The sequence below is a fragment of the Molothrus aeneus genome, chromosome 1, assembly GCF_037042795.1.
Source record: "Molothrus aeneus isolate 106 chromosome 1, BPBGC_Maene_1.0, whole genome shotgun sequence".
NCBI lineage: Eukaryota > Metazoa > Chordata > Aves > Passeriformes > Icteridae > Molothrus > Molothrus aeneus.
In genome coordinates this window covers 140610444-140634750 of record NC_089646.1, presented here as the reverse complement: position 1 = coordinate 140634750, position 24307 = coordinate 140610444, and the positions used below count along the sequence as shown (strand labels likewise).

General features: G+C 36.6%; 2 protein-coding genes across 2 annotated transcripts in view; one reads left to right on the top strand and one right to left on the bottom strand.

The window, feature by feature from the left end:
- MTBP (MDM2 binding protein) overlaps positions 1-18239 on the bottom strand; it is a 28602-nt gene extending 10363 nt beyond the window's left edge. The window contains exons 1-16 of the mRNA XM_066549354.1: positions 18164-18239; positions 17668-17748; positions 16637-16710; positions 16380-16525; positions 15848-15906; positions 14897-15041; positions 13272-13389; positions 12597-12731; positions 11735-11829; positions 10879-10951; positions 9180-9297; positions 6153-6326; positions 4926-5039; positions 3537-3701; positions 3083-3176; positions 1250-1405 (exon numbers count right to left, since the gene is read on the bottom strand). Of these exons, the coding sequence (XP_066405451.1) occupies positions 1250-1405; positions 3083-3176; positions 3537-3701; positions 4926-5039; positions 6153-6326; positions 9180-9297; positions 10879-10951; positions 11735-11829; positions 12597-12731; positions 13272-13389; positions 14897-15041; positions 15848-15906; positions 16380-16525; positions 16637-16710; positions 17668-17748; positions 18164-18239 (1823 nt within the window). The remainder of the gene's footprint in view (positions 1-1249; positions 1406-3082; positions 3177-3536; positions 3702-4925; positions 5040-6152; positions 6327-9179; positions 9298-10878; positions 10952-11734; positions 11830-12596; positions 12732-13271; positions 13390-14896; positions 15042-15847; positions 15907-16379; positions 16526-16636; positions 16711-17667; positions 17749-18163) is intronic.
- Positions 18240-18295: 56 nt separating this feature from the next.
- MRPL13 (mitochondrial ribosomal protein L13) overlaps positions 18296-24307 on the top strand; it is a 31805-nt gene continuing 25793 nt past the window's right edge. Inside the window, exons 1-4 of the mRNA XM_066565946.1 lie at positions 18296-18391; positions 18945-19068; positions 21822-21915; positions 23551-23611. Coding sequence (XP_066422043.1) covers positions 18365-18391; positions 18945-19068; positions 21822-21915; positions 23551-23611 — 306 coding nt within the window. The 5' untranslated portion in view covers positions 18296-18364. The remainder of the gene's footprint in view (positions 18392-18944; positions 19069-21821; positions 21916-23550; positions 23612-24307) is intronic.

Here is a 24307-nt window from a genome sequence, read left to right as displayed (position 1 = left end):
TCAGGAAGATCCTTAGGTCCATATTCACTGTTTTTTATCACCTACTGTGAAAAGCTCCTCATAATTCCAGGGAATTTGCTCAAAGCAACTGCTAGGGGAGCAAGCAGTTCAGAGTACAGTGTTCTGCTGGACTCAGTTCAAATTCAAATCTCATTCATCTGTAGCTCAAAGCAAATCATTCAAGACACTCAAGGTATTCTATGCTATAGTGCTTCTCTGGAGGCTTTGAAAAAATCAAAGACTAAAAAAATAGATTTTTTTTTAGTGAAAAATTATTCACTTCTTTCCCACACAACAAATTGGAAGGAAAATATTTTAGCCAAAATTCTAAATCTTCTCCACTCATTAACAACCCAGCAGGAGATTCTAAATCTTTACTGCGTATTTTCTAATTTGCTTGAACTGTCTGCTCAGAACATATTCAGTTTAGTTTCAAAACTTCAGTAACAATTTTACAGAAGTCTCAAAAATCCTACAGAAAATCCAAAATACTACAGAACCTTTCCCTCACACAATCACTCTTATTACATGAAAAAGGATCAAGGGCTGTATCAAGTAATTGCATCATAGTTTTTATTATTCAGTATTAAAAAGGTCAACAAATATAATTGTAGTGACTGCAAAGACTGTCTTGCCTACCTAGCACTCTGTGACACACTGCACAAATAGTACAGGTTCTGCTTCTACAAACACTATCTGACTCTTATAGAGTCTGGTCTTAACTCTAATAGATGTACAGATCCTGAAAATTATTCCAGTAACTCCATGAATCTATAAAAAGCATGACAGGAGACAAAGACAGTTAAATAGGCTCAGATATTTTCTTGTTTTGTTTTCCCACCTAGACTCCCCTCCACTGAAAGAAATCACACCAAAAAAATTAAAGCTCTGCCACAGTAGCTTCTGCTTTACTAGAAATACTCTTTTGGAAATGGACCCACAGGGCAGCAGCAGCTTGGCAGAGCTCTACCAGTAACAAGTTTGTGCTTCAGGTGATGATTTTGTTATTTAAATGCCTAGGACCAAGATCATCATCTCCAGCCATTTCAGATTCTGAAAGAACTAAATAGCAACACTGACTAGAGACCAAAACAGTTGATTTCACTGGCAGGCATGTGACATAAAGATGTTGTAAGTTATAAACTCAAATCCAGTTAGGCCATTCTGTGACTCCCATTCCACCCTTATTTACACCCCCCTACTGATATCAGCTCTGAATTGGGTGTTAGTGGCTTTAAGATGCTCCTACCGCTTGGGAACTTGGAGTGGCTGGAGCTCCCCCACGGGCAGCCCTTCTGGGGTGAAGTACTTGAGCAGCTCTTTGGCATCCAGCAACGTCAGGGACTCCCTCTGGCTGTCCTTGTGTCCCAGCAGCTGCTCAGGTGAATGTGCAAACAGAGGAACTCTGGAAAAAAGGCAGCGAGCCAGGAGCAATCTAAGATTTTTTTTTTAATAAACTCATAAACTCATTTAATATTTAAAAAAATATTAAATCATTGCTACCCTAGAGCAATTAAACTAGTACAAAAGTAAAATGAACAAAGTTGCTCCTTGAGAACATTAACACAGATGTTCATGATAAAGAACATGGTAATTATTAAACATAATCTAAAAAGTCAACTGAAGAAAGTAACTTCTTCAAGAATTTAGAGCATGGTTATGAAATACAACATGGGAAGATGATTATTCACCACTTTTTTCTGTTTTTTGACCAAAACTTGGTTCCCATTAAAAAAAATTAAAAATATACAATATCTAGGAAAGGAACAATAAAGTCACTACTGCACGCAACTCTCCACTCTTTTTTAGTGTCTTCAATCAAGTAAATCAAAGTTCTCCCTTTTCTCACTTTTTAAGCAACACACTGTATCCTGATGCAGGATAAAAAAGATACTCAGTTCAGATGGTGAACTATGAAATAAACACTGACTATGTAACAGAAAGGTCCTTCAGGAACCTTTTTGACAGCTAATTAAAAGGAAGAACTTTGTCTGTTTGAGAAACAAAAGGCAGTAATAATAATAATAACAATGATGATGATGATGATAATACTACCATGAGAAAGCTAATGTGAGAATTTATCTATCATGTGCAGAACTCCAGTCTAAGCCATGGCCACCTATGGTACTTGAAAGAGAGAAATTGAAGTGACTCAGAAAAGGACAGCTGGACACTTGCCTCGACAGGTCTGTCAGCAAGAACATTAACATTACCAAAGACCATTAAGCCACAGAATCACAGCACAGGCTGAGTTGGAAAGGACCACAAGGATCACTGAGTCCAACTCCTGCGCTGCACAGCACCATCCCCCAGAGTCACCACGGGCCTGAGAGCACTGTCCAAACTCCTCCTGAGCTCTGTCAGGCTGGTGCTGTGACCACTGCCCTGGGGAGCCTGTTCAGTGCCCAACCACAGCCTGGGTAAAGAACCTTTTTCTAATACCCAACCTAAACATTCCTTGCCAAGTCTTATATAAAAGTGAGAGCTCAACTGAAATCAACGGGCTGTCTTAAGTGACACAAAGACCTATGGGTTTCATGTGAACAGTACTGAAGGCAAAACATAACTAAATATGAATTTAAACATAAAACCAATAGGCTCTTTGACTTCAAAATTACTTGATATATGGTATCAACTATTGACTATCAACTATTGATATATGTTAACTGACTATTTAGGAAATACGACAAGATTAGAACATGTTGCACATGTTGACAAAAACAGCTTAATTATTTATATTTATTAGGGTATGTTGTGAGAAAGAAAAGCTTTTGTATGTTTTCCTACCATGGCTACTATTTTCTAGAAGTGCCATTTTGGAAATTTAGTTTTAGAATTATTATACTTTTAGCTAGCTTCCAGTTGCATTTAGTCAATAAAAATCCAAACAATACTTCTTTAAATACCAATAAACTACACTTTTGGAAATTGACAAAGAATAGTTTTAGCCTTAAACAATATTTTCTTTGAAAGATTATCAAAATGTGAAAACAGTTTACACTATGGTTATCAACATAAAAAGTTCCTCTATAGTAAAGTTTAATGGCTACTCCAAAGAAAATCAACAGTATTTCATTATTACCTCATTTTTTGTTTGTTTTTTTCAAAGTTTTCCAAATTCTGAAGAACATGTCTTTCTGGCCACTCCAATGGATTTGGCTCTATTAAATCAGGCTCTGCAAGAAATACATATTGGACAACCCTAAATAAAGAATCTTATTCCTTAAAGAGATAGATATACAGTCCTTTATCTATAGATACTCCTCAATGCCACTCTCTAAAAGTATGTAAATAAAATACAACATTGGTGATGCAATCAGAAATGCTTTCTGGACTTTTTTTTTGTCAAGGAAGAAAAAGGAAATGCAAGGGTAATTTCAGTTTGCAAAATAAGCCTAGAAAGCTGCTTTACTTTTTCTTTCATGTTTTCCCCTTTTGTTAAAAAAACTTTACTCCTTTTAGTAAAAGATTGACAACCAGTATGAGAAAACATCCAAGGAAAATAAGCAGCAAATTTTGTAAATAAAAATACTTACCATGAGTCTCAGTGCATGACCTGGTTTTATTGCAGACCTTCTGTAGAACAGGTTTAGGAAGATTAGTGCTGCACAGGTCCAAAAAACATTCTCTTGTGAGTTTTAATAAGCTTTTAAACTCATTGGTAGAAATAACTACAGGCTGCTTGGTCAATTCCTTTCTCTCTAGAAAAGAAAAAATAAAAGGTACTGCATCTGCTAAGTAACAAAGAACAACAGGAGCCTGCTAAAAAACAATTACACAAGAAAATCCCCACCCAAAACCCATAACACAAGTAAGTTAACTTGACATTTACTATTGTACCAGTAAGATATGGGTGGTTTATTCCAAAGACAAGGGAAAAAACAGCCGTGAGAAGAGCTGAAGCTGCATGTGATTCATGTTTTTACAGTCCTTTAACTTCTGGATATATGCATTCCTGAGTGTATCCAGGTTTGAATCCTCCAGAGACAAACACCTGGGCTTGCTGAGTCGCTGACAGCCTGTTCTGGTCTCTGGTCATTTTATCAAGGGTCAGGTAACTGTGGTGTGATTTAGGACAATCAGTGAATCCCAACTGCTCCTACTCAGCCTCTTAATGGAAACTGGTGACCCACTCAAAAGAAACTAAACCACAAACTCTAAAGCAAGCCCAGCTTCAGGGTTGAAGCAGACAGGAATCTGAGAATGACTAAGTTAGCAGGGGTGTGGGGTGGGAGACAAGACTACTTACAGAAATCTTATTTTCTTTAAGCTGCTATTCTGTTAATGATAATACACTTAAATTACCCCTACAGCATGCCATTTTCAATAAGCCAGACAATCTCTCTGAAGCATTTTTTCTTTTAATTGAGTCTCTTTAAGCAATGGACTTAAGATGGAAAAAAAATCAGGACACTCAAATGGATTTCTCTGCAATGTCAAAAATCTAAGGAGGATGATCCTTCAAGTTTTTATTATGAATGATGCATCACGATAAATCTAACAAATCTCCAATGCATGATTTTCCTCCGCTGCTTAAGACTTTCCAAAGAAAGAGTAAAATTTTAAAAAGCTGAAAAACCTAAACCAGAATTCTTATTTTTGTAGAAGGCATATCCAGCAGTAAAGGGTTTTGGGGAAATCATCATAGAATTGCATAGAATTAGTTCAACACTATGCTCAAAAATTCAGAGTATTCATGTAACAACCACCAGCACTAATACAGTGTTCTCTTTTCCATTATCTGGCAGAGAAACATGGATGTACTTCCAAGTTTCTTTTTAAACTTCTGCTATTTCTTCACAAAGTCATCAACACTTTGGTTGTCAAACAACTCCGGTTTTGTAAGGTGAGCCATCCCATCCAATGTGAACTAAAGACCTTTTAAATACCAGTTTGAGAATTACCAGAGCTTTCCCATTACTTACTGAGATACTCCTTCAAGGCAAAGACTTGGAGACGTGACAGTTTTGTTTCTCTCTGTACAATATCCTCTCCATAATAGCATGGCAGAGACTTGATAAAGTCAGAAATATGAAAGCCTGTATAGATTAGAAGAAATTTTTATTACAAATATCTCTTTGGAGTCATTACTTAATAGAAGATAGAAACATAGGAAACATAAAAATCTCATATTCAAAAGAAACAACCAGACTTTCAAATATGGCTAATCATCAAAAAAACAAATTTATTCCAATTGAACATCAGGAGGATCATTTCAAAGAGATGCCTGACTATTTTTGAATTTCTGTACAAAACCTGTATAATGACAACACAACATGACCAACATTTAAAGAAGGTAACAAGATCCTAAGTTTGATACCACGGAAGAAAAGTTTTCTCCCAACATATGGTCAAGGACTTTCAGTCTTCTGACACTGTACTAATGGGATTTTAATTAGGATAAATGGCTGAGTAGTCAGTCCTACCACACACAGATTTATTTCAATATTATGGAATTAAGTAGATGAGATGCAGGTCACTGTGCTCCTTTTCTCTGGCAGTGTTATTGAAACAGATACAGGAGTTAGTAGAGTTATTTGGTAGGTGTAGTTGTAAAATGACAATACTCCATGATAAATGGCTGCACACCTGCTTTTCCCTAGTGGAGCAGTTAGGAGTGCCAGCTCATACCCTAAACATTGTGCAGTAACATCAGCAAAGGGACTGAAGGTTATAACAAAACTCAATTTGTCTACTGGCCCTGCAGCTTTTATTTTAAATCATCAGTGAAAAAGGACTTTCAAGAGATATTTACACAGATTTTTGGCACGGGCTGGCAGGTCTTTACACCAACAACACACACTTTCTGAACTTTAAGCTTTCACAAATTTCTTTTGCATTAATATTACCTGTACGTCCCTTTACAATAAACAAATTTCAACTTACCTCGATTATGAGAAATAACTGACAATAACTTTGCATAGTCAGTTGTAAAAATATGGTAGCAGTAAATTCTGTGACTAAATAAGCTCTTAGTATATTTTCTTATGGATCTGGAAAAATATTCTTAAAAGACACTTTCATAAAAGATGTAATATTTGTCTTTGTTTTCCTTAATACTGACTGGAGTGAATAAAAGGAACTTACGATATTTAGAACTTACCATTTGCCTGCATTCAGATACTCATTAAAAAAGAAGTGATCACTCTTACCTGACTCTGTTTCTTCTGCTTTTGCCTTTAGCTTTCCATTTACTGCAGCAAGAGTGGCCATCCCATTGATCTGGCCAGCTGAATGAATCAAGGTTGCTTTACATCCTCCAGAGCCATTGCCTTGTAGCAAGAAATAATATCGGCAAGATTCTCCTTTCAGTTCAATTTCTGGAACTTAACAAAGATCAAGGCATAACTGTGAAACACCCTCGGGAAAACACCTTTAAAACAAACTATAATCCATCATCAAAATTCTTTTATTTGCTTTCTCCTGTTCTGTGAGAAATCTTACTAATCACTAACCAAGAGCTCTTTAACTGGGCTAAGTAAGAGGCAAGTCTTTAACTGGCAAAGTTACATTTTTACCATGAAACAATAAAGAGAAGTTTCTGTTCTGCTGGGTAAAACCAGGCCTTTTTGCATATGTGCATCAAAATAATGTAAGTGTTCAATGGACAAACATACAACCCTAGAAGAAAAGGAAGTATTGTACACACTCTTCCCAAGGACACTGCATTATTCATTAATAAAAGGTTCACTCCCTGCTTTACCCTTGTGCCTGGATGAAAGATAAAGACATTCTATTTTTGAAGACTGGCATATAGTATGCAGTTTTGAAAATAAATTAGTGTGGGACCTGACAGTAACAGTGAAAGGATGGGTTTGCTATCTTTTCCCACAGAAAACACTTTACAGTACCTTGGAAGACACAGCAATCAAGATAATGAATACTTCTTGATGTACTAAATTTCAAAAGTCAAATATTTTAATTTTATAAGATATTTGCAGTACTCAATAATTAACTCTATGGGAACTTAACATTTATTAGTATCATAAATTTTTGTTAGCAAGAAATAACATATTCCTATGTTTGTTGAAAATTTATAGTTGGACATGGGAAAAGAGGGGAAACCCCACTACCTCAATATATAAATTCAGAGTAAGAAAAATAACAATAAAGAAAAACTATGCTAGAAACTTTGCCATAATGTCCTGTTTCCCGTGTCATTTGAAATATTCTCCTTTTCCTGTTTATCTTGGCATCTCAAAGCTGATTCCTGATGGGTAACCTTTTATTTCACAATTTAATCTTACCATTTAAGAACTACCAATACCAAGAATCATACCTTCCCCACATATGGGAGAGATTAAGGATTCACAAATCCTTAGTAGAGTGAGATTAGTGTTAGCCACTAAAAAATAAACAGTTTTCAATTAAACAAAAAATACATTTAAAAAGCAGTGTTTCTTCTCCTATTATGAATTTTACTCAAGAGGCTTAATAAGAACCTATTGTGCATTACTGATCACAGAATAATTAATAATTGTACAAAACCTTTCCACTGGAGCACAGGACAAATATCCTGCAGACACTGGGGATCTTGTGCTCATTTGACTGCATCAGCAGTATCTCCCCATCAAATACAAATGCTGCTGCTGTGACCACCTCCACACTCTACCACTTCCCAACATGCAGAGATACCTTTAAATCTATATAATGCTGATGCCATTTGGGTTTTGCCTTTTTGCTTTTTTATGTTCTCTATATTCTTCACGCATATATTTGTAACTCTGTCACCTATTGTATTAGTAGCTAATTTTTCCCAATACTTTTCCACAGCCTTTCCCTAACCAGAAAGACAAAAATTCCAGAGCTCCAAGCCCCAGGAGGTACAAGGCCCCATGCTATCTTGGCTCTTCCTGGGAACCAAGGCTCAGAACAACTCTTTGAGATACGTACTCATAGACAAAGTACAACTAGTGCTGAAGGGGGGCTCCAGAGAAGGGGCTTGACTTGGGGGGAATTACATCACCATTTGTCCTCATAATTGGTGCTTTTTATCAATTATGCTAATTTCCTAAAAACCTATAAATGTACTCATCCTTAGCAGGGGTGGGCTTTTGTGGACAACTTTCCATTACTGCCTCTGAAGATTAAATTAAAGATCCTCTTTTATATTACCTACTTGCTAAAATTATCTCAGGTTTCATTTCCAGGTTGGGAAAAAGGTAACACTGCCAGCACCCATTCCATAATTAAGTTTCTGTCCTGTTATACAACTCTACATAATTCCTCTCAGTTTTTTCCTGTCCCTAAACCTGAAAAAATATCAGTCACAAATATGAGACATCCCGATCTGCATGCTTGTTTAAAAAAATTGTCTTAAAGTGGCAAGAGCAATAGTCACCGTTCCTTGGAATCTACATTAATTATATATTAGACCATGTATAAACAACGAGATTATGAAAGAAGGCAGAATCCAGCACTTCATTGTGTCCTAGTTAAGTACTTTAAGCACTGGGCTACCACCAAGTTCTTTTCAGCCTGATGTTTTCAGGTGCTTACAAAGCTCAGTCACTGCTTGTGCCTCCACTTGCAGAGCACATTTACTGGCTGACTGAGAAACTTCCCCCAGCCTCGGTCTGCACTGATTCTCTTCTCCCACCTTCTGAATCAGGTTTCTAAGCACTGGCACAGGGTGTGAGAGTCAGCTGCCATCACTGCAGGCCTACAGGGAGCATGTTCTCAACCACAGGTTTAGCACACTGGCTCCCAGGTGAATGGAGGCATTCAGCATTTCTTAATAGTCTGTATTTTCCCAGGAAGAGATTCAAAGTAAATGCAAGTGCACTGAAGAACCTCTGGAAATAGTTAAAAAAGAAGGGAAGCACCTCAATGAAGCAGACTGGAATTCCATCTGCAGAAGTAAACCTCCCACCATGGATTTTACAATCACCTTACAAAGATGTGTGGAAATTGGATCTTAACTGACAGACAGGACACAAAAATGGTTTAAAGGAGATGTCTTGTTTCCCCAAAGTTTGCCATGATGTTACCATTTTTCTTCCTACAAGTCTGCATAGCTGAACTTGCATTCACCAAATCTTATCGTGTCAATGAAGATTACAATCACTGATTTGATTTCATTGGAAAGAGAATCCCAAATGTACAGAAAAAACTCACCATGTATACACACACACACACACACACACACACACACATATAACCAAACAAAAAACACGTACCAGAAATGACCTTGGGTTTCTTAGCCATATATTCCTTCCATTTCTTGCTGCTCAGCTGGGCAGGAGATGGGATCACTTCACTGCTTACATAACATGGCAATGTAAATAAAGCTCCCACCTAAATAAGGAGAGCAAATTAACACATGCAATATTAGTGAAACCTGTTTTACACTTCATTCTTGAGCTACTGATTTGGCACTATTTCAAATCTATCTAGTTGAACTGAAGAAAAACATCTCCACTAAACATACCTGTCATTCACATCAATCAAAATGGAACTGCATTTGACACAAAAGCTGTAAAAATTGTGCTTAATTTTTGGTCCAACTGAGGGATCATTAACTGCTGAATTTCCATTTCATACATAAAAAGACATTTATTATGTATTGCAAGTGTCTCCACACCCTGGTTACAAATGTTTTTGTAGAGCAGTATCCAGAATGAAAAGAGAATTTGGGGATAATAGTAGGCATCAGTGACTCTGCATTCCTATGAAAAAAATTCTTATTTTATTTTCCTTCCTACATATTATCTTGTCTCTTAACCAGATACTGGACTATGTTTATGTCTATGTTTCTACATACACTTCAGGCCAATAAGCACTAATACAAAAATTGCAGACATATTTGAATACCCAAGCAATAAAGCAATGCTATTACAGGTATAAGAAAAGCCTACAAACATGCAGTATTTCCAGCAGGAGACTGAAAAAATCCCTATGAGAAACTGTAATTTTCCAAATATATTCAATTCAACATGTGCAGACTCTAAAAAGTAACCTGAGAATGTGTTTTCACTGTTTGGGCACCTTCTTTAGAAACACTAGAAGAAATGTGAGCCCTCTGATTGTAAAAGGTGTATGACCAAGTGTTCAGTGCTCTTAAGTAAAATGAAGATTACCTGGGATATTTACCAATCTAAAACCATTTTAAAAGATACTTTTGGTACAGCATTAGAAAAAAACCCTTTTCCTATTCTGGCTAAGCTAACGGAGAAGGGAGTAGCAGGGGAGAAGAGTTACTAAAAACCCAAATAACAAACTGAAAATAAAACATACAGCCTGATAATGGGATACTATCTCCACAGTGAACAAAAAACATATGTTATTCATAATAAGTGTACCACCATTTTCCAAGTGCAGGTTTTGTTTTGAATGGCATAGATTTATTTTATAAACACTAAAACACTTTCCTAAACAAGATGTATTACCTTGTATGTAAAGGTGATAGGATGTTCAGGAAAAACATCTTCAAACTAATACTCTCACTATCATTCCAAGGCAGAGGAAGGAGGGAAAGAGTAGGACTGTAAATGTTTCATGAACTCTTTTTAGCCAAAATCAGAATATGCACATATAAAATAAAAAAGCCTACCATTTCACAGTAGCTAGATACATTTTGTGGGCTGCACCCATGCCTGCCTTTTGTTAAAAAAATCAATAGCCCAATTACAGAAGCACAGAAATTATCTGTCAGGATAGGATTAGAAAATGTTTTAGGAGATTGAAATTTAGCTGAGATAAAGAGAAAACTTTTCAGTGGGCATGTATATCATGGACCTTTGAAATACATGTTTGCTTTAGAACTAAGTATTGAAGAAGCTTAGACAGAGACCAGGTTTAAAAATATTATTCACATATCTCTTATAGGCAACATAGATACCTTCATTTTTCTACTATACATATATGAAAAGGTTTTACCTTCCCAGAGAGAAAAGAAATCTGGTCCAAAAGCAGTGTAGATGTCTTCTTGTTATTCTTTCTTGACAGGCTCCTGAACAGAACAGTTTAAGGAACCTCATCTTCACAAAGAACGATGCACTTCTATTTTACAATTCAGGTTATCATCATATTTAAAAGAAGCACTGCAAGCATCTAATTTTTGATACTACAGTATCACAAAACATAAAAAAACTCACCCTTACAGGTAAAGTGATACACTTGAAAATGTTGTATGACAAAATACTCCACTGACATCTCTATTATAGGCTGACAGAAACAGATATTTATATATCCAAAATCATAGCAGGCTTATACATCCTAAGGTATTATTGGTACACCAAGACTAGAACCAAAAGTACATACTTTTAAAAACCAATAGTAATATATCTTGAGATCTCTGCAGCACACACACTCAAGAGAGAACTCCTCTGCTAAACCTTGCCACAGATTTTGCTGCTGCACAATAAAAACACAGTTTGTAAAAAAATGTTCCTGTATTGTGAAGCATGCTACATTGATTCATTACAAAGGCTTGAGGCTTTTTTTAAACTTACACAGAATAAACATCTCTATTCTTTTCCCACAAAGAACATGCACATCAACAGACAAATTATTAGTGCAATAGTATCAACAATACATGGTTACTGCTAATGTAATTTAAATTTGAAATTAAAAAATCCAGTTGTGAAGAATCATTGACTACTTTGGCAGGCTAGAATGGAATGAGCCCTTGACTATCCTCATCTGCCTGCTGCTTGCATGGGTAGATGCTGATCTTTTTCTTTCTGCTATAGACAATTATCAGTAGTAGTTTAGATCCTTAAAAAAAGGATACAGCTCAAACTCCAGATCTGATATAAAAATGGAAGGTAGATCAGAGAGCACCACCATCTGCAAAAATTCCAGTGCAGGACCATAGTAATGAAAAACCTGAAAAGAGATCAAATAAAAACCTATATATAGAACACTATATATGATGTTGTATCATCAGAAGTTCCTCAAGTGTTTTGCTGAAGGTATTAGCCTTGCAGATAACATCTGGAAGAGGTATAAAGGAATACAAAAACATTTCACAACATCACACTAAATTATATAAAAAAGGAAGGTATTTAATTTTTTTTTTATAAATCTGACTTTATAGAACATCAACAATGCACATCAAATGAGTTCTCTTACCCAAAATAATATATGATCTACCAGGAAGAGACAAATGTAATACAAAATGCACATGTTTTAACAATGAAAATAACAAACTCCAAGCCAACTTTCCTAACGCTCATTTTTGTTTTCATCAACACATATGATTCTGGAGTTCCTATAAATTATCCACTTTCAGTAGAAAACATGGAACACAAAGAGTGTAAAAAAAACCAAACTCAAACTTTTAAAATTAAGTGGGAAGTTAGATAAATACAGAATTCATAATGTAACTATTCTGGGTATTAAACGGAACAAAGTCTCAACTTCTACTTGAAAAAAATCTGGTATTGTATTTGTCTTCATCTTACAAACAGATGAAGTTTTAAGGACCTGTTTTGACAACACAAGTGTACAAAAGAAGTATTCCTCAATTTTATCCAATAATTACTTCTCTACATAACTCAGTTCTGACTAAGGTTTCCCCAATTACTAATTTTCTCCGGAAAGTAAAACAGATGAATTCTAAAACTCAAAGAAAGATCAAGAATAATACTTGCTTCTGGCAAAGTATCAGTATTCCTCAATTGGCATTCTTTTTTAGCAGCAAAGCAAGAACTTAAATTTGCAGTCCTGAGTGTCTTGGCTGAAGTGCTCTTTATACAAAATTCTGGAAAATCTACTCCCGATGCAAACTAGAAACAAAAAAAAGGAAGACGATAAATGTGTCAAAAAGAGATCAAAATTACTTCTCTTCAGCCAGTTAGATGTGTTATTTTTAAAAATTAATGTTATTTTTTTATCAGATCTATAAAACTAAGAAAAAGACTAGACTTAGATAACCAATATTAAATCCAAAACCGTAATACTGAAAATGCAAACAATATCACAAAGGTCTCAGGTTTTGCAGAAACATTAGACATATGCTTGCAACAAGCAAGTTATATGACAATGATTTGTGATAGATACAAAACAATCTAATTTTGAACAGTCAGCTTAAAAAAAAATTCAGAGGGAAGCATCTGAATTTCTGAATTTCAGATCTTGATGCATTGATCTGATTTATCATTTCATCCTGCCACCCACCCAGACACATTACACATCACCTTTGAATTACATAGTTGAAACCAAATTTGAGTTCAAGTATAAAATGCACTGCATAAAAATGCTTTAAATGAGGTATACAGATGCTTTAAAAAATAACCACCACAATTATAAAGTAAAAGTTAGTTTACCCTTCTTTCCCATATCTGAATCTTTCCTCTCCAGAGTTCATTTAAATCAATAATATTCATTATATCATCTGAAGATACGAAGTCTGCTGACAGATAGTCTGCAATCTTTTGCCAGCTACTGTAAAAATATCAAAGAATTACTCTTACTGTATTTAACATTACAATAAACATGCAGTGCAGTTTGGCTGAATTCACCTATGACCTCTTAGCACAAAACAATCTTGTGTATGTCAGGACAGACAACAAAGCTTTATAAAAGCTCTACATTCCACAAAGTAAAAAATATTATAGAATTTCTCATTCAGGGCTTGTAAAGGAAGTTGTTCATATATTCCCTGGAAGTGACAGGAAAGAACTTTGACATCACATAAGGCTGGCAATGGCAAGCTGCAAGCACAGCACAATAATGTTGGGTGCTAGAAACTGCAGCAAAGCCTGGCAGCCATCAGTGGGGCTATCACTGGTCTGTCCATATGGTTTGTAGTTAACCCTCTAAATGGAGATATGACTGCAGCACAAGCATTCTCTAAATTCAACAAGAGAGAACAGCCAGTAGCTGTGGATTCTGCTGGCAGTCTGTCTCCCAAGGGAAATCAGCACCATCAACAGAACAGGAAGAATAAGTGAAATAACTAATCAGAGATCTTCTACACTCAAATAATCTCACTTTACATAAAAAGCAGCAGAAAAATTTATTCAGTCAAAAGCTGGTTCCACAGGATGATATCAATGAGCACTGAGATCAAGCGTTTATGAAAGTCACTGAGTAACTTTCTTGTCCTCCACACACCTCAGGAGATACTGTATAGTAGGTATAGTGCTTATTCTATCCAAGGACTGAACATGCACCTTTTTAAACAGTTTTATTAATTTAGGATTAAGTTTAACCATGTACTCTATGAAGCAAATTTCAATCTTTTGGACATGGAGGGGAAGGAAAGTGGAGACCTTGCCAAGTTGTTCAGTATCCACACAATCATTCACTTAATAGGATAAAAACCGCAAATCTCTGTGGTTTATATGGTGAGATATATCATGGACTTTATATGTCAATTAGAGGACAGTAAGTAAATTACTGGAATTGATTTCAACTTGAATTAATAGTCTCAGTAACTCTTCATACTGACAGAATCTTGAAAAACATACAGGAAGTAATAGAGCGTTTATACTCTTTTTTCAAAAGGGACAAATGAGGCACTCTACTTTTCCTCCCTGAAAAGTAATACCAAAGGAAATATAAAATTTAAATTAAAACCAGCAGTAGCATGGATTTACTTTAAAAAATATGGAAAACTACAATCAATATACAAGTTATCCCATAGCACAATACAACATGAAAACATTGTATGCACACTGAACCCATGGAAAGGGAAGAGAAAATATGTTACTCTTTGCTCCCACAGAAAACAAAAAGTGCTTTTTTGCCTGCTTCTGTGGTTAGGACATGCATTTACAATGAATCAGAATGAGTAATTCCTCCCCTCATACAACAACAGACAACTAATTCATGTATTTTCAAAGTACACATGTAAAGTACCCAACAAGCTGTTTTTATTTCAACCCACTGATCCATGCTAACACAAAGCAGAAGTGACCTTGTTTTAGCCCTGAAATAAATGCCATACCCTTTAGCATCACGTGCAGCAATAGTGATCTGTGCAGAGTGCCACTCTCTCAGGTGTTTCAGGGCACCAATAGCAGGTAAGCAGTCCTTTAACTTGGGTCCATCACATTCAACAGCCTGCAGGATTACATCAACCATTGCTCTGCCTATAAAATAGTTGTGTATGATTCAAATATCATAATTCAGTACATTTTTCAGTCATTTAAGGATAGAATAGTATTGGTTATCATTGATTGCACTAAAACCAGCAAAAAGATCAAGTAACTACAGGATTTAACACTTTTCACACATTTTAACTCATCATTTGCTGCTCCTCTTTGATGAACACAAAATATTTCACCACTCCCTCAGTGACAATGAAAAGTTCTGTCCCTTTCTCCTCTCTCAATCAGCACTGATAGATGAGATTTCTCTCCTGTACAACTAAGCTATGTCCTTTTCCTGCTTTTAACACTCTAAGCTGCTATTTTTCATTCTTCTTGAGTTCCTTTGTTATCCCAAATTAACTTCTACACCATTGTATAACCCTAACATGCAAGGTGATATGTATCTCCAGTTTAGAAAATCCCAATCCAACAGTTGTGATGTATTTTCCTCCTCATCTTTTTGGCTCACAAGCTGTTAAATCAGATGTAAGCCTGATATCAACACAAGAAATTTCTTATAAAAAAAGGGAGATGTTGAGTTTTGTATTGCTTACTGTCTATGATTACTTTGGTGTCATTTCAGATAGACAAATTTATTATGTAGCTATTTTAAACTCTACTGAACTATAGCCTGCCAAAGAAACAAGCAGCAAACTAGTCCTCAAACTGATCTGCAATGCCAACCATGCTCAAGTTCCTAAACTACCTTCAAGCTACCAAACTAAGGTTCTCTGAACTTTTCCATTCACTATCCCTTTACCAAACAAGATAAACTCTAATGAAATTGGTTTTTAAAGACAGATTACCTGGGGCAGGCAATTTATCAGCTAATTGATGCAGACTTTCAGCAGCTTCATCATAGATACTAAAAATGAAGAACAACATGTTTGGAACCAAAATATAAACAAAGTCATTTAGAAACAAAACATTAAAACTAATGAATGGTACCTGATGTATCTGACCTCTTTAAAACTCTGCATAAACATACCTAGGCTATGAGAAATCATCTCCTCTTTTACTAAGACAGAAGTAGGACTAATGACATGAAAATAATCTGAAGTAAAACTGGAATTAGGATTCAAAAGGAATTAGCAAGAAATTTTTGTATATAGAACATTGGCTGTTAGGAAACTATTCCGTTATCCTGTAAAATCTTCTGTAAAAAATTAAAGCTATGCTAAACAAAATAAAAGTATTTCCAGTGCTAGTAGGGGATTGTTCATAGTTAACTCCTGCTTTGGTAATAACTCTCACTTGTTAAACCTTCTTGATCCCCTTGGGTCATTGCTGATAGATGTCAGATCACTGTTCTTTAAATAAAAATAATCATACACATACTCAGTCAGAGACAGTGATTCCTGACTGTTACTGTCATCTTCCTCAAAACTTTGTGTGGTTCCCAGGTTCTCATCAATGCTTGCTTGGTAAGAGTCTTCATTTTTCTGTATGTCAACATTTATTTCCTCCCAGTCAGAACTGCAGAACTAATCAAACAAAAAGACTTAAATAAGCAAAAAGAGTTTTGAACATTACAGTTTTAGCTTGTTCTACAGGCAGATGGTGAGGAACTTATACTCTAAAAGAATTTGTCTTACCTGATAAAAACCACAAATGACATGACTTGCAAAATACCATTTCTTTGCACCTGGAATACCAGCCACCGAGCAACCTTCAAAGAGATAAAACAATTATTTAACTTAATCAATTCACTATAATCTATTCTTCTTATTGTAATGAACATCTCTGTTAAAAGACTCTGTAAGTCATTTATTGTGCAACAATTACTTGAGTTCTACTTTCCTTTGGCACTTTCTCAGTAAGTAAGAAAACACTTGACCTCTTTTCTGTTCTGGGTAATATTGCTTTCTCTTTGGACCATCTGTATCAGACCTGAACTAAGTAACACCTTCCATAAATATGATTTAGAGTTCACAAAATGAGATGCTCTATCATTATTTCTATACAATAAAAAGCACAGAACTTGAAAACAGCTTAACATTCCCATCTCATGAATTTTAAGAGTTTACAGTGGTTTTCCCACATAAATCCCAATTATATGACATCTGTGACAAGATGAGCTTATAACAGTAGATATCCAAACCAAGTAAAGAACTAAGAAAGCATTTTTTGATTAAAAAACCCCAAAACAACAAAACACAAACACGCAGCCCCTAAAAGTACTAAAGCAGACCTTAAGACATCTATTCTAAAGTTAAAAAATGATTTAATATTCATGGACTAAGGTCCTGAATTGTTACCCAACAGACAAGCATTATTTCTATTGAAAACATTAGAAGACATTATAGGAGTAACTAAAATATCCCATTTCCCACCGACCTGAGAATCAAGCCCTTTCCTACTCTTCCTTGCCCAACTGGACTGAAATTTGTCAACTCTTCAAAACCCTTCCCCTTAATTTCTCAGAACCAATCAATCTAATCATCTCCTAACACCCTAGCTGCTGAAATGATGTCAGGTTCTCTACAGAAACAGGAGCAGCAGGAACAGGCCCACCCCACAGCAATTGGGTTTACCTGAATTTCTGACTTGTCTCCCCCAACAGAACATGCATAGGCCAATTCCTCAATAGCATTTGCCCCACCTCACTGTGCATTGCCGTATTTACCTGGGAATGTGCCCACATCTGCATTTATAGATGCATTACAACTTTCCTTCAGGAACTGATACATGTCTGCAGCAGTCCCAGCTGGAAAATGAAAATAAAACTTAAAACTACTGAATTATGAAAGTTAAATCTTCCTTTCTTGCAAATGCATATAAAATTCAGTGTGACATTAGAAAGTGAATTCAGGGAAGAAGGGGGAAAGGGACTGGTTGGGGTTTTTAACAGAAATATCACCTGCAGATAAGCATTTTAAAAAAACAAATTTTCCTAAATTCTCCTTTAAGTCACGCTCCGGAACGCATTACGGAGTTACATGGCATCATCACAATAAAGCAGGAACCCCTCTGAAGTTTCTGCAGGTTAAAGGCACCAAAGACTTTCAGCCCGAAAGCAAAGGGGTGTTTAGGGGGGCAGGAGCCAGGAGAGCCCCGCAGACACCAGAGCACGGCCCGCCCCGACCCAGCGCCCGCGGCCCCAGCGCCGTCCCCGGCGGTACCTGCGGCGGTGGCTGCCGCGGGCCCGCCCTGGGCCCTGCGCTCGGCCCAGCTCAGCAGCAGCACGTAGCGCTCCATGGCCGGCCGGGCCGCGGCGGGCGCCGCTCCGAAGGTCCCGCGCTGCCGCCCGGCACCGCCCTCCGCACGGCAGCGCTTCCGCTTCCCGCGGCCGCGGCCGCCCCTCCCTGCGCGCCCCGCGCGGCATGGCGAGTTACAGCCGGGCGGCCCAGGTGAGCGTGGCCTCCCCCGGGCCTGCGGCGCCTTCGCTGCCGCCGGGACGGGGCCCCGGGGCCGTGAGGGAGCGGGCGGGCACCGAGGATCCGCAGTCCCCCCCCCCCCCTCCCTGGAGCGCCCTGGGGCTGCCCCCGGTGTCACCTGAGGGTGCCGCTGGCAGCAACCGCTGTGTGCGACATGGCTGGGGACGGGGACTCGCAGACCTGTGCCCTTCACCGCGAAGGAAGGAGACCTTGGGCGTTCAGTGTCCTGCAGCGATGTTACGGCTCGTGTAGCCATAATGGAAGCTTGCAGCAGGAGATAGGCCTTTTTGAAACAGAGCCCTCGGTGCCGGTAACCTGTCAGTGGCGTTACCCTTGTACATCGCCCTGCAGTGGGTGTATCGCAGTGCTCCGTCCATTTAAAGGTTATTTGAAGGGGGTGGTGCTGCGTATCAGTATTCCTTCTAGTGTTATTTGAATGTAAAAGAAGTGTTGTTTTAATTGAGGAAGATAGATTACGCCAATGTGAGTTTTCCCTATGATAAGTACTGATCCTCTTTCTTTTCAGCAATGGGCTACTTTTGGTAGAGCGTGGTACCTCCTCGATGCGAAGATGCAGCCCCCAGGAAAACTAGCAGCTGCCACTGTAATCAGACTCGAAGGCAGACATAAACCTATTTATCATGCACTAAGTGAGTATTGCAACGAATGAAAGCAAATTTGCTTTTCTTCAACATGCATGTTTCTTCTAATTTCAGTTTTAAAATCAAACTTTGTATAAAAGATTACATTCCTCAATTGTTTATAAATTTAAAATTAATTGGTTTTCCTTCTTATCTTTTTCCATCATATCCCTTCACAACCTAATGTTGTTTCTTTACCAATACGTATGAAGGATGTTATGAATTTGTAATTCACTTTGAGTAGCTGAATTACAGTGGGCTCTTCTTTCATTTTTAAAAAAAACTCACAATATGTTTTGTTGATCTTAAATGTAAAGATTTAGTTCAAAGTGCACATAAATAAGTATCTGAGTACTTCCTTTCAATAGGTGCCCAGGACCACAGTCTTGGAGTGCTTCATTCTGAATAAGATGCCAAGGAGTCCTGTTTTCATGAGGCAGTGGGCACAAACTGAAACACAGGATACTCTGAACATCAGATATTTTTTACTCTGAGAGTAATGGGATGTCGTTGCCCAGGAGGTGGTGAAGTCTCCATCTGTGGAGATTTTCAGAAGCTGGTCCTGCTTTGAGCACTGGGTTTAGATGACATGACCTTCAAAGGCCTTCCTGCCTCACACATTCTGTGATGAGGAGGCTGGGACCTGTCCTTTAATGGGCAACAATCATTGTTGAAAGGTGTCTTGTTTAAACAAAACCATAATTTTATTTTTCTGCAAATTAGAAATTCAGCTATAAAGATGCATCTGTAATCCTGTTCATTACCTGTAATGCTGTAGTGCTGTCTCATGAGGATAAGCATTTTATAAATAATAAAAAGTTGATCTTTCACACCACTAGTACAATGTTTTCTGTAATACCCACGCAGATTTTTCCAGAGACATTACTGTAACATAAAGGAATCCTTGAAGTTGGCTCATACGTGTTGAAGTGTACGTAGTAAAATTACACTCGATCTATTTCACAGTAGGAGGTAGGATTTGTAGTGTTGTCAAGACCTTTAAATGTCGCAGTTCTGCTGTTGCAAATTTTGTTGTATCCGCAAGATGTCACTGGAGACTTAAGGCTGTCTTGAGAAATAAAGCAGATGCTGAGGAGAAAATGTTTTGGTTACCCTGTGCAAAAGAACTTTGATACTTTTATGTCTGTGAAGTTCTAAAGTCTCGGAAAGTATTTCAAGGATAACTTCATTTTGTTTAAAATGTTCTGTAAATCAGTACTAATTGCTTTACACATGTTGACACCAATTGGTTCTAACTGCTACTGAGACATTTAGGCAAGCAAAGTATGCAGGAACTTGGGCTTTATGCACTTGATGCTTCTTTTGCTTCTTTTTTTGAACTAACAAATATTTTAGTGCCTGCAAGATAACAGCTCCCTGGACAGAGTAACATCAGGAAGATTTTTTTTATTGTTTTGTTTTTAATTTGGTAATTGTTAATTCAGTGTTCATGCAAGTGGAAAATGTTGTCAGAAATGTCCTTAAGATGAGCTTATTGTGTCATCTTCCCAACCAAAAGACCAAAAAGTCACAAAGTCCAGTGTCAGTTCCCTGACATTTATGAAGACATGCAGTGTTTTTAGAACTGAACTGTCAGCAGTGAACGGCTGGAGCAGCAAGGGTGTGTAAATTGCATTTGCACTTCAGCTGTAATTGAAAGTGGAGCATGAAAAGAATACAAGATTAAAAATTAATAAAAACCTTAAGGTGTGAAACTTGCTTTGATTAATTACATGCTCCTATAAAAATGCACGGTCAATTTAAGCCTTGCTTTGTTACCTACTCAAAAATGTTTTAATCAAGTGAGCCTCTTCAAATACTTGTGTTCTAATAGGGTGATGCAAATGAGGCTGAACTTTGGAGAAATCATTCTCACTTCAGTTGAATAGCTGATTACAGGATTATTGCTTCTAAAATTAAAAACTACATCTTTTCTCCTATTTATGTGATATTTTTGAGATAATAGAGGTTCTGTTAGCACTTTATTACTACAGAAGTCTTATTAAATCAACTGTTTCTGGCAGGATGTTGGTAATAGAATATAAACCTCACACCTAAAGAACTTTTGATGTTAAAGTTGCTGGTATAACTCTAAATGTGTATATGCTGTAACATTTGCTTCTGTTGAATAGATGAAATTGTGGGGTTTTTCCCAACAGAGCTGTACGGGGTGGTGTTTTTAGGGCTTTTACCCCCTGCCACTTCCCTCAATGCAATATTTTTGTTTGTTTTATATATTTAGCCTGAGAATGTAACTACTTAATAGAAGTATTTTAGTTACCCAAAATGTTCCGTCCTTCATTGAACACTGATACAGTTTTTCTGAGAAAGTAAAATAAAAAAAAAATTAGGATCATCTGGAACCAACCTTTTTTTTTTTTCCTGTTTTGTTGTTGTTTTTGTTTTTTTTTTTTTTTGAATGCAGGTGCATATGCAGCATAATGTGTTGAATAGAATAGAAATTTGCCTGTAAGCCAGATTTCCAAATCTTAGCTGAATATTTGCAATGGTTTAGGCATCTGGTCTGATGGTATTTTACCTGCTTACCTGCCTTCTAACCTAGTAGCACTAAAAATAGTAATTAACGTTGGTATTTAAATGCTCATTTGGATGGTGTGACTCAAAAAGCTGAGATCTTTAAATTTCAGGTTTATGGAAGGTGTATTTATATGTTGCTATGTATGTATTGCACACATAATAGTTGTTACTTTGATTGATCCCCTCTGTGGTTTTCCTTAATATCTTCCACTTCTACCTTGCAGATGACTGTGGAGATCATGTTGTCATAATAAATACAAGACATATTGCCTTCTCTGGCAACAAATGGGAACAGAAAGTATATTCTTCACATACTGGGTAAGCTTTATAGTAAATAAAGCTTGTGGCAATGAGCTTGTGGTAAATTTTATGTCATATTTTCTTAATAATTGAAGTCTTTTTTAGCATATTGCTTTAAAAGGGAATTCCTACTTTAACTCTTGGGGGGGGGGGTTGTTTATTTGCATGTGTCATGGTGTTTTAAATGGTGCAAACCTTTTTCCTCCTTTCTTTTTCTTTTCTTTCTTGTTGTGTTTGTTTTGGGTTTTTTTATACCCAGTGTATGTTGCTAGGGAAATAATTGACTCAAAAGTAGTCAGAACAATTGAATAAGTTAACAGATTTGGTGAATGAGGTTATGTCTTGTGTTAACCTCTGGACCCAATGATCTGAACTATTCTGTTTACTGTGTAGTAGAAGAAATTTCTATTGGCACATTTAAGATATATATATATATATATATGTAGAGTCACCAACTTCAATTATTTTATCCTACCAGGACCTATTTACCTAAGAATAAATATTGAATCAGAGGATGTAAAAAAAGTTGGAAAAACAATTGAAAAATGAAATGCTCTCAAGCTGTAGTGATGTAGAGTACATTGTTATACGCAGTAGTGTAAAATATATTATTCTGGTAGACATAACTTGTTTACAGTGGAGTTGATCATTTCAGTACTCCTATTTTAAGCAGTGATATTAATTCATAATAATCTCTGAGTATCACAATGTATCCAATTGGGAGATGAATAAATTACACTGAGAATGCTAATTTTGTAGTGCTAATGGTGCAATCCTGAAATTGCTGAATTGCTGAGAAATTCTTGTTCAAAGGTGATGGAAATTATTGTGTGCTTTTTTTGTCTCCATCTCCCCTATGACCTAAAATTTTCTCTAAAAACTTAACATGTATGTAAAGCACTTGCTTAAGTACCTAAGTTAGTTTTGAATAAGTAAAAAGAACTGTACACTTAAAACTAATATTTAAGTCCATGCAGCTCAGTGGACATGTCTTCATGATGCTGGGACTATTTTCATTTCACTTAGGCTGATTCCTAATAATGTAATTCAATCAAAATGAAATGTAGCATTACCTGACTTCCATGTGATTTCTTACTCCATGCTATCATTCATTTAAAGCTTATGCAGAGATCTGAATTAGTGCAGCTTCAGCTTTTCATATAGGCTTTAGAAAGATGGATCCATTGCAGTAAAATTAAAATTTTATTACTGTAGATATGCCAAGTCTTGCTAAGATTTATTTAGAGTAGCAAGAAAATAATAAACACAGTTCAAAATGGATGTCTCTTATGTCAGCCACAAACTGGTTGTGAGTCTTGGTCATTAGGAAATATTTCAGAGTTCTGCATCTTATTTCTGTTGTATTCTATAGCTGTTATGGTGTATTTAATAAGCAGTTTGAAAAACATATCCATCTGTTTGTGAAGCACAAGGTTTATCATACTCAAGTGAATAAACAAAAAAGCACAAATGGTGTTGAAATTAGATAGTTGACAAGATAAATAAAATACAGGTTTTGGGCTCACGAGAACAACTTCCTTTTTTGAGGGCCTGTAGTACCATTACACCATTGCTCAAGATGCAGTGATACTTTTGTTAACATTGTGCTTGAGCATGTAGAATTAATCTTGTACGTTTGTTTTGTTTTCCTAGTTATCCTGGTGGTTTCAAGCAAGTGACAGCAACTCAGCTCCATTTGAAGGATCCAACTGCTGTAAGTGTTTTTCCCTTCTTCACTTTCATTTGTGAAACTAGTTAGTTTCCAGTTAATTAGTTCCTCTAAACAAATGGGATCAATTACCTGCATATCTAAAGTTAAATTACAAACATTCTGCTAGTGGTTCATAGAAGCTTGGCTTGTGACGCCATTTTTGTCAACAATGTTTTCAGGGTTAGAGTGTAAGTTGTGTATTTTTGTCATTCTTCCATGCTGTCCAAAGGAGCAAATCAAACTTGTTTACTTCACTAATTTTTCACTTATTTACTTCCTTTTAGCTTCAGGGGTCTGACCTTTCTCATAAGTGAACTGCCTCCAGTTTGACTGAGCTAAGCTGTCTTTGAGCTTAATGACCCTACTGCTTTTTTAAGACTCAGCAAGAATAATGCTAATCTTAAAAATGTTAGAAAGTGCATCTGCCTCTTTTTCCCAGTGAAATTCAATGGTAGGTTTTAAGTGATGATATTTTTTTAAATCTTTTCTGAAATACTGTGTGTTCATGGTCTGGGAAAGAAATGGTGAAGTTGATTATGTTGAACATAAGCCTATTTACTGTCTGTGTTAGACTATTGTATATTCTGAAATGCAGTGTTCATGTGTTTGTACTGAGTAAAAAAATAGGGAGCCAGATACGAACATTTTGACTTACACAGTTGTGAAATAAATAACTTCTACTAGAGGTTTGAATGGATG